Source organism: Oryx dammah, unplaced genomic scaffold, assembly GCF_014754425.2.
Source record: "Oryx dammah isolate SB20612 unplaced genomic scaffold, SCBI_Odam_1.1 HiC_scaffold_25, whole genome shotgun sequence".
NCBI classification, from domain to species: Eukaryota; Metazoa; Chordata; class Mammalia; order Artiodactyla; family Bovidae; genus Oryx; species Oryx dammah.
Window position 1 is genome coordinate 71,800,921 of NW_024070209.1, and position 19,269 is coordinate 71,820,189.

The 19,269-nt window shown below is 49.4% G+C and overlaps 1 protein-coding gene across 1 annotated transcript; it reads right to left on the reverse strand.

The window, feature by feature from the left end:
• Positions 1-7,482: 7,482 nt before the first annotated feature.
• TMEM214 (transmembrane protein 214) lies at positions 7,483-15,903 on the reverse strand. Its single transcript, XM_040224443.1, has 17 exons — positions 15,681-15,903; positions 14,484-14,683; positions 13,777-13,927; positions 13,358-13,492; positions 13,030-13,112; positions 12,512-12,617; positions 12,335-12,416; positions 11,955-12,056; positions 11,444-11,585; positions 10,923-11,014; positions 10,594-10,642; positions 10,284-10,397; positions 9,915-10,032; positions 9,308-9,404; positions 8,921-9,089; positions 8,644-8,795; positions 7,483-8,426 (listed from the first exon to the last, which is right to left on the reverse strand). Exons 1-17 carry the CDS (start codon positions 15,823-15,825, stop codon positions 8,300-8,302), a joined length of 2,064 nt encoding a protein of 687 aa, XP_040080377.1. The 5' UTR covers positions 15,826-15,903; the 3' UTR covers positions 7,483-8,299.
• Between the last annotated feature and the right edge of the window lie 3,366 nt (positions 15,904-19,269).

The following is a 19,269-nucleotide window of genomic DNA, read 5'->3' on the forward strand; positions in this document are numbered from 1 at the left end:
GGAAGCCGAGGGCTTAGCAACGCCCGACGCGGCCCGGAGCCGGGCGGGCAGTCGGGCCGCTTGCCTCCCCTAGACCCTCGCCCCTGCCGGCCTCACACCTGCGTCTCCTTCCAGGGGCCTGGCGTGCCAGCCCACAGTCCTTTGCCCACCAGAAGCTCCCGTGGTTTTAAAACAAAGAAACGCACCTAGAACCCATTTCCTGTGTGCGGCTCGGCTTTCTGTGTGGCGGGGTGGGTGTGCGGGGAGACCGATCTCCACTGCCTGCTCTGCGACCACCGCCTGAGCTACCCCGGGTCACAGTCGCCCCGGGCGAATCCAGGTCAGACGAGGGTTTCAAGCCCCTGGCGACTCCGACATTTTCTGGGGTCCCTCAGCTCAGTTCAGTTCAGTCGCTCAGTCGTGTCCGACTCTTTGCGACCCCATGAACCGCAGCACGCCAGGCCTCCCTGTCCATCACCAACTCCCGGAGTCCACCCAAACCCATGTCCATTGAGTTGGTGATGCCGTCCAACCATCTCATCCTCTGTTGTCCTCTTCTCCTCCTGCCTGCAAACTTTCCCAGCCTCAGGGTCTTTTCCAATGAGTCAGCTCTTCGCATCAGGTGGCCAAAGGATTGGAGTTTCAGCTTCAACATCAGTCCTTACAATGAACACCCAGGACTGATCTCCTTTAGGATAGACTGGTTGGACCTCCTTGCAGTCCAAGGGACTCTCAAGAGTCTTCTCCAACACCACAGTTCAAAAGCACCAATTCTTCTGTGCTCAGCTTTCTTTATAGTCCAACTCTCACATCCATACATGACCACTGGAAAAACCATAGCCTTGACTAGACGGACGTTTGTTGGCAAAGTAGTTGCTTTTTAATACACTGTCTAGGTTGGTCATAACTTTCTTTCCAACGAGTGTCTTTTAATTGCATGGCTGCAATCACCATCTGCAGTGATTTTGGAGCCCAGAAAAATAAAGTCAGCCACTGTGTCCACTGTTTGCCCATCTATTTCCCATGAAGTGATGGGACTGGATGCCACGATCTTCGTTTTCTGAATGTTGAACTTTAAGCCAACTTTTTCACTCTCCTGTTTCACTTTCATCAAGAGGCTTTTTAGTTCCTCTTCACTTTCTGCCATAAGGGTGGTGTCATCTGCATATCTGAGGTTATTGATATTTCTCCCGGCAATCTTGATTCCAGCTTGTGCTTCCTCCAGCCCAGCATTTCTCATGATGTACTCTGCATGTAAGTTAAATAAGTAGGGTGACAATATACAGCCTTGATGTACTCCTTTCCCTATTTGGAACCAGTCTGTTGTTCCATGTCCAGTTCTAACTGTTGCTTCCTGACCAGCATACAGATTTCTCAAGAGGCAGGTCAGGTGGTCTGGTATTCCCATCTCTTTCAGAATTTTCCACAGTTTGTTGTGATCCACACAGTCAGAGGCTTTGGCATAGTCAATAAAACAGAAAGATGTTTTTCTGGAACTCTCTTGCTTTTTCGATGATCCAGCGGATGTTGGCTCTGGTTCCTCTGCCTTTTTTGATCTCTGGTTCCTCTGCCTTTTCTAAAACCAGCTTGAACATCTGGAAATTCATGGTTCACATATTGCTGAAGCCTGGCTTGGAGAATTTTGAGCATGACTTTACTAGCATGTGAGATGAGTGCAATTGTGCAGTAGTTGGAGCATTCTTTGGCATTGCCTTTCTTTGGGATTGGAATGAAAACTGACCTTTTCCAGTCCTGTGGCCACTGCTGTGTTTTCCAAATTTGCTGGCATATTGAGTGCAGCACTTTCATAGCATCATCTTTCAGGATTTGAAAGAGATCAACTGGAATTCCATCACCTCCACTAGCTTTGTTCATAGTGATGCTTCCTAAGGCCCACTTGACTTCACATTCCAGGATGTCTGGCTCTAGGTGAGTAATCACACCATCATGATTATCTGGGTCGTGAAGATCTTTTTTGTACAGTTCTTCTGCATATTCTTGCCACCTCTTCTTAATATCTTCTGCTTCTGTTAGGTCCGTACCATTTCTGTCCTTTATTGAGCCCATCTTTGCATAAAATATTCCCTTGATAGCTCTAATTTTCTTGAAGAGATCTCTAGTCTTTCTCATTTTATTGTTTTCCTCTATTTCTTTGCATTGATTGCTGAGGAAGGCTTTCTTATTTCTCCTTGCTATTCTTTGGAACTCTGCTTTCAAATGGGTATATCTTTCCTTTTCCCCTTTACTTTTCGCTTCCCTTCTTTTCACAGCTATTTGTAAGTCCTCCTCAAACAGCCATTTTGCTTTTTTGCATTTCTTTTTCTTGGGGATGGTCTTGATTCCCGTCTCCTGTACAATGTTACGAACCTCCATCCACAGTTCATCAGGTACTCTGTCTATCAGATCTAGTCCCTTAAATCTATTTCTCATTTCCACTGTATTGTCATAAGAGATTTGATTTAGGTCATACCTGAATGGTCTAGTGGTTTTCTCCACTTTCTTCAATTTCAGTCTGAATTTGGCAATAAGGAGTTCATGATCTGAGCCACAGTCAGCTCCCGGTCTTGTTTTTGCTAACTGTATAGAGCCTCTCCATCTGTGGCTGCAAAGAATAAAATCAATCTGATTTCAGTGTTGACCATCTGGTGATGTCCATGTGTAGAGTCTTCTCGTGTTGTTGGAAGAGGGTGTTTGCTATGACTAGTTTGTTCTCTTGGCAGAACGCTATTAGCCTTTGCCCTGCCTCATTCTGTACTCCAAGGCCAAATTTGCCTGTTACTCCAGGTGTTTCTTGACTTCCTACTTTTGCATTCCAGTCCCCTATAATGAAAAGGACATCCTTTTTGGGAGTTAGTTCTAGAAGGTCTTGTAGGTCTTCATAGAACTGTTTAACTTCAGCTTCTTCAGCGTTACTGGTCAAGGCATAGACTTGGATTACTGTGATATTGAATGGTTTGCCTTGGAAACAACAGGCTAAACTTTAAATCTGAGGTTTGTGTTGTTACCGAACGCACACCAGGGTTCACGCCTGTGGGCATCCACAAAGCAGATTAACCTCATCCCATTGATTTAACTTCATTCTGCAGCTGCAAAGGCTAGCTACCATTGTGTTGGAGAGCGTTAGCCCGGGGCGGTTTTCTTGGAGAGACGTTTACCACGCTCTCTTTCTTGCGAGAAGGTGGGATCAGAAAGCAGAAAGTGTTTAATTACGGTTGCTTGGGGCTTTTGTTTTTGAGGGAAATTCACATAACATACAATTAACTATTTTAAAATATGAACAATTCAGTATCATTTAGTACATTCATAGTGTTGTGCAAATGATCACCTCTCTCTGAAAAACTTTCTCACTCTGGAAGAACACCTGTTAACCCTGAAAGTAAGCACTCCCATCCGCTTTTCACCCAACCCCTGGCAATGAATAATTGGCTGTCTTCACGGATTTACCTTATTCTGGAGATTTCATATAAAACCATAAAATATGTGACCTTTCGTGCTTGATTTCTTTCACTTATGTTTTGAGACTCATGGACATTGCAGCATGTATCGGTACTTTGTCCCTTTTATGGCTAAATAATATTCCATTCGGTTGTCCATTCTTCTGTTTGTCTTTCCCCACCTTTTGGCTTTTATAAACAATAGTGCTACAAACATTCATGTACAAGTTTCTGTGTGGATGTATGTTTTCATTTGTCTTGGGTACACTTAGGAATGGAATTGCTGAGTTTTATGGTATTTGTATGTTTAACTCTTTGAGGAACTGCCAAACTGTTTTCCACAACAGTTGAACAATTTTACATTCCCACCACCAATGTAAGAGGGTGTCAATTTCTCCACATCCTTGTCAACATTTATTTTCTGTATTTTTTATTGTAGGCCACGTTTCAATAAGTTGAGCTCAATTAGTAATAAGCAATTTTCTGTCATTAAAGTTTTTTAAATCATCATTTGACTAGTCATTTCTCATCTGCTTTGTACCAAAATTTACTGAAATATTCATCTTATTGTTGGGACAATTTATATCCAAAATTTTCATGATTAATACTGCTACAATAAATGTTATATGTAAATCTTTGTTCACACTTCTGTTTACTTCTGTATCTTCTAGAATATATTCATAGGAGTGGAACTACTTGGTAAAGTAATATGAAACTTTCTAGGCTTTTGACAAATATTACTAAATTACTTCCTAGAAACATTATACCAGTTTCTATCATAGCATTCTGGAGAGGGCAATGGCAACCCACTCCAGTACTCTTGCCTGGAAAATCCCATGGACAGAGGAGCCTGGTAGGCTGCAGTCCATGGGGTCTCGAAGAGTCGGACACGACTGAGCAACTTCACTTTCACTTTTCACTTTCATACATTGGAGAAGAAAATGGCAACCCACTCCAGTATTCTTGCCTGCAGAATCCCAAGGATGGTGGAGCCTCGTGGGCTTCCATCTATGGGGTCACACACAGTCAGACACGACTGAAGCGACTTTAGCAGCAGCAGCAGCATAGCATTCACTGAGTAAATCACTTAAAATTTTTTTTTTTTTGTCAACATGATAGGCAAAAATAAGTGGTTATCTTAAATTTGAATCTCTTTGGCAGTGAAATGGACTTTTCCTCCCAAGTCTATTGTTCATTTGCATTTCTTTTATAAAGTATCTTTCATCCATATTTTTATTGTTGCTTAGTGCTTTTGTTACTGCTTTGTAATTCTTCAATAATGTTTATGATAAGCTCAATAAGGCAACAGAGGCCTTGACCAGCCTACCAACCAGACCATTCCATCTAACAGCAGAATACATATGCTTCTCAAGAGTACATGGAGTATTCTCTAGGAGAGCCCACATATTAGGTAATGTCTCAATAAATTTAAAAAGACTGAAATCATGCAAAGTATGATTAAGGTAAGCTACAGACTTCAGATGAGTGCTGGGTGATAGTGGCATGTCAGTATAGGTTCACTGCTGTTGACAGTGGGGGAACCTGAAGTGCAGGGGCAACGACACGGTGCTTTTTGCTGAATTTTGATGTGAACTTAAAACTGCTGTAAAAAAATCTATTAAAAATTAATAACTTGTGTACTAAAATAGTAAAAGTATATACTGAGGTATATTCAACTCCTAATTCTAATAGGTAAAATATTCAATAGGTATTTGCTCATACACTGAATGATGAAAATTCTTTCTTATACCTCAGGTCTGGGCAATGAAACCACAGGTTAAGGATGGAACACCAGATACAGAAAAGCAAGGTCCTTTGCACCCTCAAGTCCTTTGGGGAGCAGAACCAGGAAGGTGATTAGAAAACAAATTCATCACTTTAAGTGTTCACTTAAATCCAAACTCCTTCAGGAGAGATATTAAAATGCTCAGAGGTCATCCAACCATTGAAATTTCTGTATTACTGACAATGGGTCACTCTGGAATAGGGCAGAGCGGGTATGCCTGTCTCTGTGGGCAACGCTCCATTCTGAGAGTGGTGACATTTGGGAACAGGCTGGCAACGCCACAGGCATGAGTCCAGCAACATTATCTATCCATAGTAAGTCAGGCTCCCCCTCCAACCACCCTGCTCTAAAGCTGAAGCTGTAGACAGGGTACAAGTAGCCAAAAGAAACCAGAAATATGCATTGAGACTTAGATAAATGGAAAGAAGTGTTGAGATATAATATGCAAGAATATTATGTATTCTGCTGTTGTTGGACAGAATGGTCTGGTTGGTAGATTGGTCAAACTAGTAGCTAAAGCTAGTAAGAGATAACAATACTCAAACTGCCCTTCAGTGACATGATGTGTTATCTGTAGAACTCCAGCTGTGTGTGAAAAGTAAAGTTAAAATGTCTAGAAGTGATCTTCAAGATGTCAGTTGACTTCCAGTAACACCAGTCGTCAGTGTGCCTGTCTGCCTGTCAGCATCAGTGTACTCCACGTCTATACTTGTTCAGCTAACTGGCTTGGCTTGGATTCCTGTAGAGTTGTGCTGAAGTGAAATATCTACATGTCTGATCTAGCTTTAATGGAGAGCAGGTGCAGTGGATAGAGGAAACATTCTGACTATTCCAGTATCAGGTACCTATCCAAAAATGCCGACTGAGGTGTCAGTAGTGTCCCTGTGAGAGGCTGTGGAGAGCCCAGTTAACCTGCTGCTGCTGCCAAGTCGCTTCAGTCGTGTCCGAGTCTGTGCAACCCCATAGATGGCAACCCATGAGGCTCCCCCGTCCCTGGGATTCTCCAGGCAAGAACACTGGAGTGGGTTGCCATTTCCTTCTCCAACCAGTTAACCTGAGTTAAAGAAAAATGTATCCCAGGATTACATGTTAGAAATTAGATGACTCCAATAAGGTAGTCGTGTACACATTAGAATCCAAGGAAGCACTTGTAAGTGGGATTCTCTGAGTTGCTGGATTGAAAGTCCAGTCCAGCAGCCTTGGTTGGACTTGATGTCATTGTAGGGGATGGCCCTGCACTGGTGCCAACCCAAGCTCACACCGGCTCATTTTCTTCAATTTGTCTTGAATTCAGGCCAGTTACTAGGATTCATTCAAGAATTAGAGCCATCCAAAACTGATTTTAGGTAAAGAACTGAAGCAATGGAACATGTCTGGGGACCTGTGGACAGTCCTGCCAGCAGGCCTACACTTTGGTCCTTCGTGAGGTGGGGTTTCTTTTTTTTTCTGGGAAAAAATGGTCATGGCTGACTGCCACTACAAAAGCAGGCTTCTGCCCAGTGTGGTAAGTTACATCCTAACAAGGAAAGGAAGATGTTACAGTCCTCATGACTTCCCTTTGTGTTAAGATTTTGCTATGCTTGCTGCTGGATAATCCTGGGGCTGAAAAATGGAGGCAGCACCTCAGGGACACCTGTGAAAGGGAAAGTGGCAGCTGGCCATCACCCCTGCTAGTCATCCCAGGCGTTCGTGATGGAAAAGGAACTCAACCCATGGACGCTGAAGTGGGCAGTGCACCTCTAGGACTGCTTATATTCTTTAAACACTCAAGGAAAGAAACTTCAGGCGAGAACTGAAAAACCCGTGCAGTTAGCTGACTTATAGTCTCAACTCAAATTAAAAGGGACATGGGTGATAAGCCGTTGACTCATGTGTCTCTTGGAGTTCTGAATCTTTCACTCACTGCCTATAAAATGAACCAATTAATAAATGAAGGTCCTGGCAAGGAAGGAGGCATCCTCTGATTGCTGGCCAAGAAGTCCTCTAGGACACTCTCCCCAACTTTTCCAGGCATATAATCCTCAAGCTACAAAGGCAATCTTGGGACATGAATCACAAGGACAAGTGAGACGATAAGTGAGCAAGTAGGGTGTCTAGAACCCTTGACAGGCCAAACTTTAGAATGATGGAAGCAGGCTTTCCTTGCCAGAAGCTCAACTACAGCCAGAGGCTACAACCTTTGGGAGGGCGGAGGGCCAAAGAATGTGTAGGAGCTCACATTTTGTCGTCCTGTCCACAACTGTAGGACTTTCTATATGAAGAGGCACAGAGGAAAACCAGAAATCAAATCTGTGTCCTTTATTCCACCAAGTGGGCACATCCACAAGCCACATGCTGTGTCCTGTCTCAACAGGTTGCTGGATGGTTTCCTGGGCCTGAGGCACATGACGACCTGGGCTCTGCTCTCCAGACAGATGGCAGGGGTGGGCAGCGGAGAAGGGCTGAACACGGAGGTTGAGACCTCCCCAGCACTGAAGGGGGACGGAGAGCAATGATGCAGGACCATGGTGGCAGGGACAGTAGGAGTCTTGAAGGGCCCAAGCTGAACGTTTTGAGGCGAGAGGCCCCTCCACCCAGGCCTCCATGTCCACGGACAGCCACACCCAGACTGCTGGTAGAGACAAAGCTGCTGCCACCCACTGTGGTGCTACGTTCTTCTAGATTCTCCTAGAAGTCCCTTTTTTTTTCTGCCGTGGTTAAGGTCTGGGAGCAGGAATCATTTGTCAGAATGCAGAAGCCACTTGCTGGAGTCTACCTTTTCAAGATGAGCTGTCTGAGGCTTCAAGAATGAGAGAGAAGGAAGTGGAGAGCAGAGACAAGAGAGGCTACCAGGCCCAAGGACAGAGGCTGGGAGCCATGTGCAGTCGGGCAGAGCAGTGCTCAGTGGAGTCGTGGGTTGGAGGCTGAGATACCTCTGGGCTCGTTGCCACCAAACCGGAAGAACCGAGGCAGAGGCAGCCTAGAGGCAGCCTACCACCTGCTGAGGAGACAGAACTTAGGCACCAAGTAACAAAGACTCCGCTGCAGAACTGCCACTCTCTGCCCCAACAGTCTCCAGTGGTCTGCTCCAGACAGAGCCCAGCGGCCAGGGAGGCAGGGCCTACTGCTGGGATATCATGGCAAGTGCCCAGTCCAAGAAAGCCACTGTGGTGTCCTGCAGTCTGAGCCAGGTCCAGTGGGCAGCCTCACTGAGCTGTGTCTTCATGCAGTCCCAAGTCACCTCGCCTCTGGGAGGAAAGCAGACATTTTGGGGGTTGGGAAATTGTGATGTGCAGCTGTGTCAAGTCAAAGAGCTCTAGCTCATACTCACAACCCAGATCTCAAAGTGCCCAAGGGATGCGCAGGGGGCAGGGCAGAGCGAGAAAACCAGAAGGGGAGCTGTGTCCCTGGAGAAAGGGCCTGGGGCCACAGGCCTCCTGCTGGAGCCCTGGGTTAGGGTCTCACCTGCATGCCTCATGGCAGTGCTCCTGGATCTGGGCCAGGGCCTCAAGCAGCATGTGCCACGTGGGCAGCAGGATGCTGTGGTAAAGAAACAGGAGCAGCTCCCTCAGAGAACGGACCAGCTGGTTCAGGGTGTCAGGGAGCTGGGTCTGTACCTGGACCATGGAGAATGGACAGGTTAGAACGATAGGGAAGGCAGTCCACGTGGGGCTGCAGCTTCCCAAGAACACAGCCCGTCCGGCGAGAGGTCAGAGCCTTCTCCAACCTGTCTCCGGCTTACCCTCTGGAAGAGGCTGGCAAGGCTGTCACTGAACCAGGCAAGGTGTGAGGCACAGTGGGCAGAAAGGAAGCCGACGGTGGCATTGGTGTGGGCCCAGGCCAGCTGCAAGCCAGGCCTCACCACAGTCAGCAGGTCGGAGCCCCAGGCTGGCAATGTCTTCTCCAGCCAGCTGTAGGGGAGGCACAGAGGGAGGAAGAAGGTGTCTGGAGTTTCCCAAGCAGGCTGGCCTAAGAAAGCTGGGGCAAGGGAGGCCTTGGGAGGGGAAAACCACAGCGGCTTCCCATTGACTGTCAATGCCATCACCACCTTTAACAGGAAAGCCCTCTCTCTTCCACGCCTCCCTCTCCCTGCTAGGTCCCCTCCCACCCCCACCCCCCGAGGTCTCACCTGTAGCCCTGAAGGCTGTAGGAGTAGATCTTGGTGCATGCTTGTTGGCCAGCAGGCAAGACACCAGATGACTGAAGCAGCCGGCCAGAAAGGGAGGCTGCAGAGAGGGGGCCTCGGGTGAGTGGGGAGGTTAGCGGGGCAGGGACTGGGGAGGCAGGCACTACAGGCCCCAGAGCGGGCCCAGTGAGGGATGGGGCAGAACTGGACATGCTCACGGGGTCGCAGAGCTGGCTCCACTCTGCTCTGGAGCACATGTGGAGGGAGGGATGCAGGCCAGGGGAGCAAGAAGGGTGCAGCCAGGTGGAGCTGTGGACTTGGGCATTAGGAAACCTCGGGTTTGAGGGTCAGCCTTTCTACTTCCTAGCTGTGATCTTATGCTAATTGGTAAATCTTTCTGAGCCTCAATTTCCTCAGAAATTAAAAACAAGATAACACTACTCAAATAAGACCATGAATAGGCAAGCATTTCTACAATGCAAAGCACAGACACATCTGTTAGAAAAATGTCTGTTCTGGAGTGTGTGAGGGGGCGGGGAGTGGTACATCCAGCTCTGTGTCCCCACAAAAAGCCCCTGGCTATCTCCTTTGCCAGCCAATCCCTGCTTACCCTGGAAAGAGCTGTGTGACCGCAAGTCATGGCATAGGAAACCTATGGCAAAGACCAGCACCAACAGGAGTAGCCGTGTCCAGGGCAGCCGGAAGCCCTGAGCCTGCTGCAACAGACTCTAAAAGGAGAAGGGGCAGACAGCAGTGGTCAGAAGGGAGAGGGGCTGGCCCTGGCCTCCTAAGGCAGGCCTCAAGCTAGGCCTTCCACAGAGAGGATCCAGCCCTCACACTACTCCAGAGGTGGTGGGGGCTCCAGCGGCAGGTGGGGCAGGAATGTTATACAGGTCCAACCCAGGGTGTGCAGAGACCACGAGGAGAACAGTCTATGGGTGGTGGTGGGAGGCGAGGGCAGCGGGCTGGGCGCTGGCACCTTGCAGGCCGAGTCGCAGGTGACGACATCCTGATTGCTGCCGCTGCCCTTTCTCAGCAGATCCTGGTTGGTAAGCTTGAAGGACTGAATGGTTTCTTGCAAAGACTTCTGCGTCTGTAGAATAAGAGAAGTCTAGGCTGAGAATGTTAAGACATAGCCCATGAGGGAACCCTGAGCTTCCATTCCGCTTAGTATTCCACGCCAGAAGTACTAAAAGAGCCTTCCCAGAAAGCGGGGCCAGTGGCGGAGGGTACGAACCCAGAACCCAGAACCCAGATGAAGCTTAACCTGCCATGTCTTCCCAGCTCACCTTCTTAGGAATCCGCTCCCAGGACCTGAGCAGGTGCTCCAACAGCAGGCTGTGGGGAAAGCACAATCCTTTCCCATCAGGAGGCCCACCTGGCCCCTCCCATCCTCCATGGGCCCCAGCTCCTTCAGGTTGAAAGACCCTCTATGCCCCGTCCTCCACCCCCACAGAGGAGCAGCTTCCTGGAAGCCTCCCTGCAAAGCCCCCACAGGTATGAGCCTGAACAACTGTGACAAACATCCCCCTTCTGCTTTCGGACAGGACACACCACGAAAAGTGAATTAAGGTTTCTGTGTGGATCAGAGGCAGGTGACCCCCACCCCCCCACCTGCCTGGACTGTGACAGGTGCTTGGGATAGAGCTGCCGCCAGACGCTGGTGCTGAGGGGGTCCACCATCAGGCACTCGGTCAGGCTTCTCAGGAGCTGCACAGGAGATAGAAGGGAGAGACCGCTGGGCCCCAGGCAATGGTGGGGAGTGCTAAGAGCTAACTCCCCCTCTTAGTGCCAAGTGGGGCCCCCCAGGCAGCACTCCACCCTGAAGGGCAGAGAAATTGTGCCCATACCCTCAAAATCTCCAAGAGGCTGTAAAGGGGAGGAAGGGGCTCCTGAAATCAAAATTCACTTGTCTGCAAGGGACCATGAGAGACTGGTCAGATCTGAACAGGCTGCCTTTTCAGCTCCATTCTTCTGAGGGTGAAGCATAAGGGAGCCAGCAGTTGGCTGTTGGGACCAAGCTGGGGAGGTGGGGTGGAGAGGGGAGAAAACAGGCTCCCAGTGGCAGGGCCTGTCAGCAGATAGGGAACTCACAACAGACCCCAAGAAGGAGAAAGGCACCTCCCACCAGCTCCTCACCTCTTTCTTCATCTCTGGAGGGCAGCCAGGGGTGGCTCTGGACAAGAAGGAGGGGAAGTAGGTATGTAGCGTGGATTCTGGCTTTGCTCCAAATGCCAGCACCTTCAGTCGTGGGTACAGCTGACATAGCTGCTCCTGCAGGCTGTGGAGGGGGTTGAGAGGAGAGCTGAGCATAGACTCTAACTGGCTTTGTGTGCTGTGTCCCTTGTGCCTGCTGCAAAGTCCACACCCTGCCCAAGGTGGTGGTCATGAAGAGTCTTGCAATGGTTCTGCATCTTTCTAGCCTCAGGGACTTCTTGGAAAATCTGCTCAGTCATGGGTCCCCTCCCCAGAAAATGCCCACAGGCCAATCACCATTGAGGGCCCATGTAATTCCAAGGGTTCAACGATCCCGTGAACATGTGGGTTGATAATCTCAGATTGAGGGTGGCAAGAGGTGAAGGGACAGATGTAATGTCCTAACCCTCTGCTGGGGTCCTTCACAGCAGGTTGTGCCCTGGGACAGCCCTACCTGGGAGTCAAGGAGTTGTTGGGCATATAGGCAAAGTCCAGAAGTGGGAAGAGGTCCTTGGGGCCAATCATGCCAAAGCCCTTGGTGAGGTTGGGGTGCATCCTGTGGGGGAGGAAAGAAACAGGCTTATTGGGGAACACCTGCCCTGGCCACGGTCCCAGCTAAGAACATCTAAGAAAAAGGGCATAAACTCCACTCTATCCCCCCAACTTCCTGGCTCCCTCCCTTTCCTTCTTCACCACCACATTCTGACTTGGGAGGAGCTGTTCCTGATGCTTCTTCATATCTATGGAAACCAGGATCACAGCATCCCATTTTGCTGAAATAGCTACCTGAAAACACCCTGTGCTTGCTCTTCCCCTACACTCCCAATTACTCACAGGAGCAGCCGATCCAGGTATGCAATGGCGAAGGGAGACAGAGACTTGATGCCCAGCACAGGCAGCATAATCCCCAGCCACACTGTGGAGACAAAGGTCAGGGAGGAAGCCTCAAGCCTGGATCCACCAGGGACATTAAAGAGGAACTTCCAGCTCCAAAACGTTTCTTTCTTTTACCTCTCAGTCCCTCGGTGAGGTTGGTAAAACCCGCTTGACCGAGGGCCCACATGATGGTCAGACATTTGGCTGGTCGGCTCTGGTGGGACCTCAGCAGTTCTAGGAACTGGGGAGACCAGTGAGGGAGGCAGGTTGGGAAAGGGCAAAGCACCAGAAGCACCCCCAAAGCCAAAGAAGACAGAATTCAACTGGAGAGGACAATGGAGCCATGTGGTAACATGGTGGAGTGACTCAGAACACAGACTCTGGCACCAGGCTATGGTCTTCACTCATATTTATCACTTACTAGTTGACCAACTCTATAAAGTAACTGACCCCTTCTGTGGCTCAATCTTCTCATCTACGAAATGGGAACAATAGCGGTACCCACCTCATATATGTACATAGTGCTAACGCCACTAGCTAACTACTTGTCTTACAGGACCTCCCGCATCCCTTAACTGGGTTCAACAGAGTCGATTCTGCCCAGTCTCCCCAGTCCTGGCCTCCCAATGGCCCCATCACAACCCTGAGCTCACCTTGCCTAGGTTCGTGGTGACAATCTTGGGCTTGTCTTGCAGAATGGCCTGGATACAGATGCGGTAACCGTGCAGTGACTCCCCTGGAGATACACATTCTCAGACCCATATACACTAATCAGCACCCCGAACCTGTAATCTCCCTTTCAACAGCTGAGAGTCCAGAACCCAGGCCCAGGGAGTCCTAGCATCCTCCTTCTTTTCCAAGAGTGCCGGAATTAGCATGTTTCTCTGCTAAAACAGAACCTCTTCAGGTACTCTAGAAGCAGGAAAAAGGGGATTAGGTTCCCAAGATAGGACTGGCCTAATTCTCACGGGACCCTCTCACCTGGAGTCTTATCCAGTTCTTGTAGCATGGTGAATAGACAGTGGTCAAAAAAAAGCTCCAGGGATCCTGCAGCCTTTGCCAGTAGCCCTCGGATGATGCCACGCAGCTCCCGGCTCACCAGGCTGTAGGGATAATCTGGGGTCGATAGGCCTCACATGAGAGCTAGCACCAGAAGCCTCTGCTAGCTCTGAGGCCTCTGCTTTGCTCCCTGAGAACTGTAAGTGAGGGCAGAGGTCACTGCATTGTGATGGGCATCCTCCCTATTTCAATGAGGCCCAGAAACTTTGAAGCCATAATCTGAGGACAGCTCAAATCACCCAGATAAGTCAGGGCAGTGGGGGTCATGGGGCTCAGTTACTAAGTAATGCGCTTACATACAGTCCTTTCAGAATTTTCTTCAACTCATCTGGAGAACTAACCGTGAGGATGCTGGCTAAGTGTGGGTTCACTCGGAGGTACTTGGAGCTTGTAGTTGAGATAGCTGGCCAGGTCCTTCAACCACACAGATGGGTTCCCAGAGAACACACTCTGGCTCTTGTCCAGTTCCTTCTGCAGATCTGCCAGGTCCAGCTGCCAGGAACACAGGCCCCTCATGGTGAGTTGCAGGTGCAGAGTAATGGGGTAGAGGTGGGGAAATGGTTGAACTAGGTGGTGGCAGGAAAAACAAAGGGTTTCTGCTTTTCGATGCAAGTATGTGGAATGCCATACTTTTGTTGCATCCAGATCTTCAGGAACTAGAGAACAAGATAACTGTAACTGGTGATCTCAAGAACTACTACTCTTGGGTCCCTCACATGTTCAAGGGGAGAAACAGAAGACAGAAAGTGAAAGATCATTCCTTCCTTGGTGGGAGGAACCACAGTTTTTCTAAACCCTCTGTATATCTCTGGATTTTCCAGGTTTTCCTCTCACTAATCTATGGTTCTCTATAAACTCATTCCCTTTCTATCCTAAGCGCAGACACTGCATCCCATTGGGTTTCCATCCTTTCCTGAAGGCCTCCTCTAAGTCAGCAGTGTCCCTCATCCCACAGGTCCCTCAGCAGCCCGTCCCTGTCCCACTTCTTTCATCCTCTCTACTCCTTGGGTCCTCATTCTTCCCCTGCCTAAAGTCTCGGCACACTCACAGCTTTCAGTGCCTCCTCCAGGCTGCGAAAGCGGCCCTGCTTCTGGTTCTGGTTGGTGAGGGTCGCCACCTTCTTAGCCTGCTTCTTGTTCCCCGGTTTCTTAGGCTCCACAGCAGGAGGTGGAACCTGCTCCTTATTCTGCCGCTTCATGATTTTCTCAAAGCCCCGCTCATACAGGGTGCTTGTCGTCTGGATTGGAGCTGGGGTAATGACAGGCAGAGAAAGGGGGGCAGCCCTGAATCAGGAGGGCCTCACAGAAACAGTGGTCCCTCCCCACAGGCTGGCAGTTAATCTCCAGAGAGGAGCCTGCCTCAAAGCCCCTTCCTGCATCCTGCTTAAGGACCCCTCCTGGTGGCTTCTTTCAGTTACCAACAGCTCTTGAGTTCATGGGCTCTTTCAGAGATAAGGCATTTCTTTATTAGGAAATCAGAGTATGGGAAAATTGGGCAGGTGGGTGGTGTCCAACACAGAGGGCTGGCTTCTTTATTGAGTGGCTACCAGTTTGGGAAATTACAGTTTTCCCATCTTGGTTCTACCCCAGTTCCTCTTGGTTCTAATGTGACAATTCTATAATCAACAAGTGGCAAGCTTTCTCTGCTCCTCCAGGAGGCTTTGAGGAAACAGGCACAGCTTGGAATAATACCTTATGGGTGTGGAGATGCGTACGGTGGACCATTTTCTCCCACTGCCGGGCCTCATGAGCGTCCCGGTCCCCACGCCCACCCTCTACCTGCAGGTTACTTAAGACTGGGGCCCAGTGTGTGATGAACCAGACAGCCTCTCCGCAGTTCCCGGACACCTGCCCGGCGAGGCCAGGCTATAGCGCTCGGGAACAGCTGGCAGGGAGCGTGTGCTGTCTGCTGAGAGTCCGAAGACCGGAATCCCGGTCCCCTCTAACAAGTGATCCTGGGGAAGTCGTCTAACTTCGTTGGGCCTCAGTTTACTCATGTGAGTGGCGAGGACGGCGACCTCCCTCGAGCTGTCTACCTCTTGTGAGGGTCAAGAGAAACGCCAGGGGAGCGCCGGCTGAACTGGGAGGTACCGATCCGCAGGAGAGGTGGCGACTCCAGGAGCCCAGGGGTGTTTGGACCCTCTGGGTCCCGGTAGCTGCTCGCTACCACCCGGGGTGGGGAGGTGGGGGGCAGACCTGGGGCGGGGCGAGGGCTACACGGGGCGGCGGGCTGGGTGGGTACTCACGGGTCAGGTCGTACTTCCATACTCCGTTCGCCTCCCCGAGCGCCCGGCGGTCCCCTCCGCCGCCTTTACCACTGCCGCCGGCCCCAGCCCGCCGCGCCTTCTTCACCACCTCCCAGCGCCCCCCACCTGCCGTCTTGGCCGCCATGGTTCCGACCCTCCCGCCACGGCCACCTCCCCGAGCTTTCCGGTCCGGTGCGGACGCGCCGCGCTCTGCCACGTCTCCTCGCAGAGCTTCGCGGCGCGTGACGCCACCCGCAAGGCGGCTTGGGACTTGTAGTCGTTGGTGTTTGCCGGGTCCTTCCACGCTAGGGGTCGGAGCGGAGTGAGGAGCCTTTCTCAGCAAAAAAACCAAAAAAAAAAAAAAAAAAAACTGCCAAGCAACAGATATTGAGATGAGAGGCTACTGCTTTCGGACAGCTTTTATTGAGCCAACCAGTCCATCCGAAAGGAGATCAGTCCTGGGTCTGATCAGTCCTCCACTGGAAGGACTGATGTTGAAGCTGAAACTCCAATCCTTTGGCCACCTGATGCGAAGAGCTGACTCATTGGAAAAGACCCTGAGGCTGGGAAAGTTTGCGGGCAGGAGGAGAAGAGGACAACAGAGGATGAGATGGTTGGACGGCATCACCGACTCAATGGACATGGGTTTGGGTGGACTCCGGGAGTTGGTGATGGACAGGGAGGCCTGGCGTGCTGCGGTTCATGGGGTCGCAGAGTCGGACACGACTGAGCGACTGAACTAAACTGAACGTGGAAGTTTTGGGTGACTTGGTGAAAATTTAACTGTTTCTGGTTTTCTTTCCGTTCTAGCTGTGCACGAACGATGGAATGAAAATAATTCTCCTCCGCTCCTGGGAGAGTTTGTGGATGAAATGCTCCCTTCCTTCCAGGAAAGTGCTAGTTTTTCTGTTGCTAAAGATTAAACTTTGAGTTTAACGAGCTATTTAAAAAAGCTATTGTGAAGGAACGGGGAAGAGAGACGGAGCTTGAGGATTCCTCGCCTTGAGGCAGTGTTTGGAGTGGGGTGGGGCAGGAAGTGGAGAGCTGAGAGTCCTTCGAAAGGAGGCAGAGAAAAGTTTTGGCCCTGGGACAGCCAGCGCTGGGTTTCCCCTTGGGGTAAGTGGGAAAGAAGAGGCTCTGACTCCCTCCGCAGAAGTCAGTCCCAAGTCCCAGGTGTGGCAGGGAAGCGATCAAGAACGGAAGACCTGAGGAACTACTTAAGCAGGTTACCTGCTCAGACACTCCCTATCTCTGGAGGTCCCTTGGGCCATGCTCGTTGTATCACGTGAAACCTTAAAACTGGAAGCATCCTGGCAGGGGAGTATGAGTGAAGGTGAACTAGAAGTGATTTATCATGATTAAGGAAATGTGCTATTTCATATGCCCTGCCATGCCAAGTTTTTTTCAGTCCTATCAGACTTCATGTGATCCTATGGACTGTAACCTGCCAGGCTCCTCTGTCTATGGGATTCTCCAGGCAAGAATACTGGAGTGAATTGCCCTCCTCCAGGGGATCTTCCCAACCTAGGGATCAAACCTGCATCTTTTAAGTCTCCTGCATTGACAGGATGGTTCTTTTTACCACTAGTGCCACATGGGAAGCTTACTACTTAATGTACAGTCCTACATTTGACTGAGATTCATACCTGCCATACTGAGGAACAGGCCAGGCAAGCGTTTATGGTAAGAACTAGAGTCCAGCTTCCCACAGGATGCATAGTTTAGGGAGTGATGAATTCTTTTAGGAAGGAGATTAGAGAAGGCTTCCTAAAGATGACACTGGAAATGTGTCCTGAGGAATGGGCAAATAGTCAATGGCTGGGGATTAGGGCAAGTGGAGAGAACAGGCCAGGTGTGTGGACTTGATGTAAGCAAAGACCTACAAAGGTGGGACAAAGCGGGGCAAGTCTGGGAGACTGGAAGTAGTTCAATGTGATAGTGCTTCATGGATTTTGGAGGTTATGTGGTTGGAAAGGGACCTGAGCCCTTATGCCAAGGTCCTTGCCTGTCAAATTTTAACTTTGTCCTGCAGATCATGGGAAGCCAGTAGGAAAATGGCATACCTACTTTTGGAAAAGTAAGTGGGGACAGGTAAAGGATGGGGTGGGCTGGAGGCAGAAAGTAGGAGATAACCACTTTTTGCTTCCTTCTGCCTGCCCTCTAGCCCCTGCAGACCTGACCATCGCTGACTTTGCCTCAGGTCAAAGGGTCTGAAATGAAGTGCTTTTGCCCAGGACCATATTTGAGATAATCATTAGATCAATTCATTTTTTTCACATAATTGGTTTAGCTTTCCTCTGTGTTACATGTATGGTCACAAAAGTGATACTGATTTTGGAAGAGAAACAGAAAGGGCTTTCCATAGAAGCAAAGAAGGGGGTGTTCCATGGTAGAAATATAGAGAAGGGTGGGGAGGGGCTTTATTTCCTGTCTTAGAATAGTCCAGCAGGTCATCAATTGTACCTTGGCACCTATGGGATAGAAGTCATTCACTTAGTTATCCAGTAGCATTTCCTAAGCCCTTTCTGTACCTAATAAGCACTTAGCACAGTGGTAGGTGGGAGCTAGAGGACACACGTCACCTGCTTGAGAGGAACTTGAGAAACCTGTGTGGGAGACAAGACGAAGCAGAAAATTGTAATTCACTGTCTTAAATGTTCCAGAATTTGGGGAGGAGGCAGTGGCTTTACATCCTGGAGCTCTAGGTCTTCAAAGAGCAACCTTAGACACTAGCCATGAAGGGTGGGCTTGGGCAGGTACCCATGGGGTAAAAGGGAAGAATCAAAAGACTGGGTCAAGTTTGGGATGGACATGTACTGCTATATTTAAAATGGATAACCAACAAGAACCTACTGTATAGTACATGGAACTCTGCTCAATGTTATGTGGCAGCCTGAATGGGAGGAGAGTTTGGGGGAGAATGGATACATGTATATGTATGGCTGAGTTTGTTTGCTGTTCACCTGAAACTATCACAACATTGTTAATTGGCTATACCCCAATACAAAATTTTTAAAAGTTAAAAAAAAAAAAAAAAGACTGGGTCAAAGAGGATGGGTGGCTGTCTGGTGTGGGGACAAGAACAGTGAGCTCATTGAAGCAGGTTGACCTTGGTTTCCTATTGCTGCTATAAGAAATTGCCACAAACTTACTGGCTTAACACAACACAAACTTCTTGTCTTAGAGCTCTGGAAGGCAAAAGTCTGTCAGGGTCTCACTGGGGTAAAATATGGTATCCATAGGGCAGTGGTCCCTTGTGGAGGCTCTAGGAGAGAACCTGTTTCCTTACCTCTCCCAGCCTCTGGAGGCTGACCAAATTCCTTTGCTCACATCTGCCTTCCATCTTTAAAGCCAGCAGCGATGGGTCAAGTCCTCCTCATATTGCATCACTTTGACCCCTTGCCCCACCCATCCCAATTTTATGGACTCTTGGCAATTACACTGGGCCCTTCTGGATAATCCAGGATACCTTCCTTATTTTAAAGTCAGCAGATTAGCGATTTAATTCCATCTGCACCTTAATTCCCCTTTGCCATGTATTAATAACCTAACATATCCACAGGTTCTGGGGATTATAATGTGGACATCT

What these genes read in the sequence shown, in the direction of transcription:
- TMEM214 (XM_040224443.1), bottom strand. Translation starts at nt 15,825, where the DNA reads ATGGCGGCCAAGACGGCAGGTGGGGGGCGCTGGGAGGTGGTGAAGAAG. An exon ending in AACAACTCCTTGACTCCCAG is followed by an intron (nt 11,586 to 11,954) that starts GTAGGGCTGTCC and finishes CCCCCTCCACAG; the next exon opens with CCTGCAGGAGCAGCTATGTC. An exon ending in CTCCAGAGATGAAGAAAGAG is followed by an intron (nt 11,015 to 11,443) that starts GTGAGGAGCTGG and finishes TCTCCTGTGCAG; the next exon opens with CTCCTGAGAAGCCTGACCGA.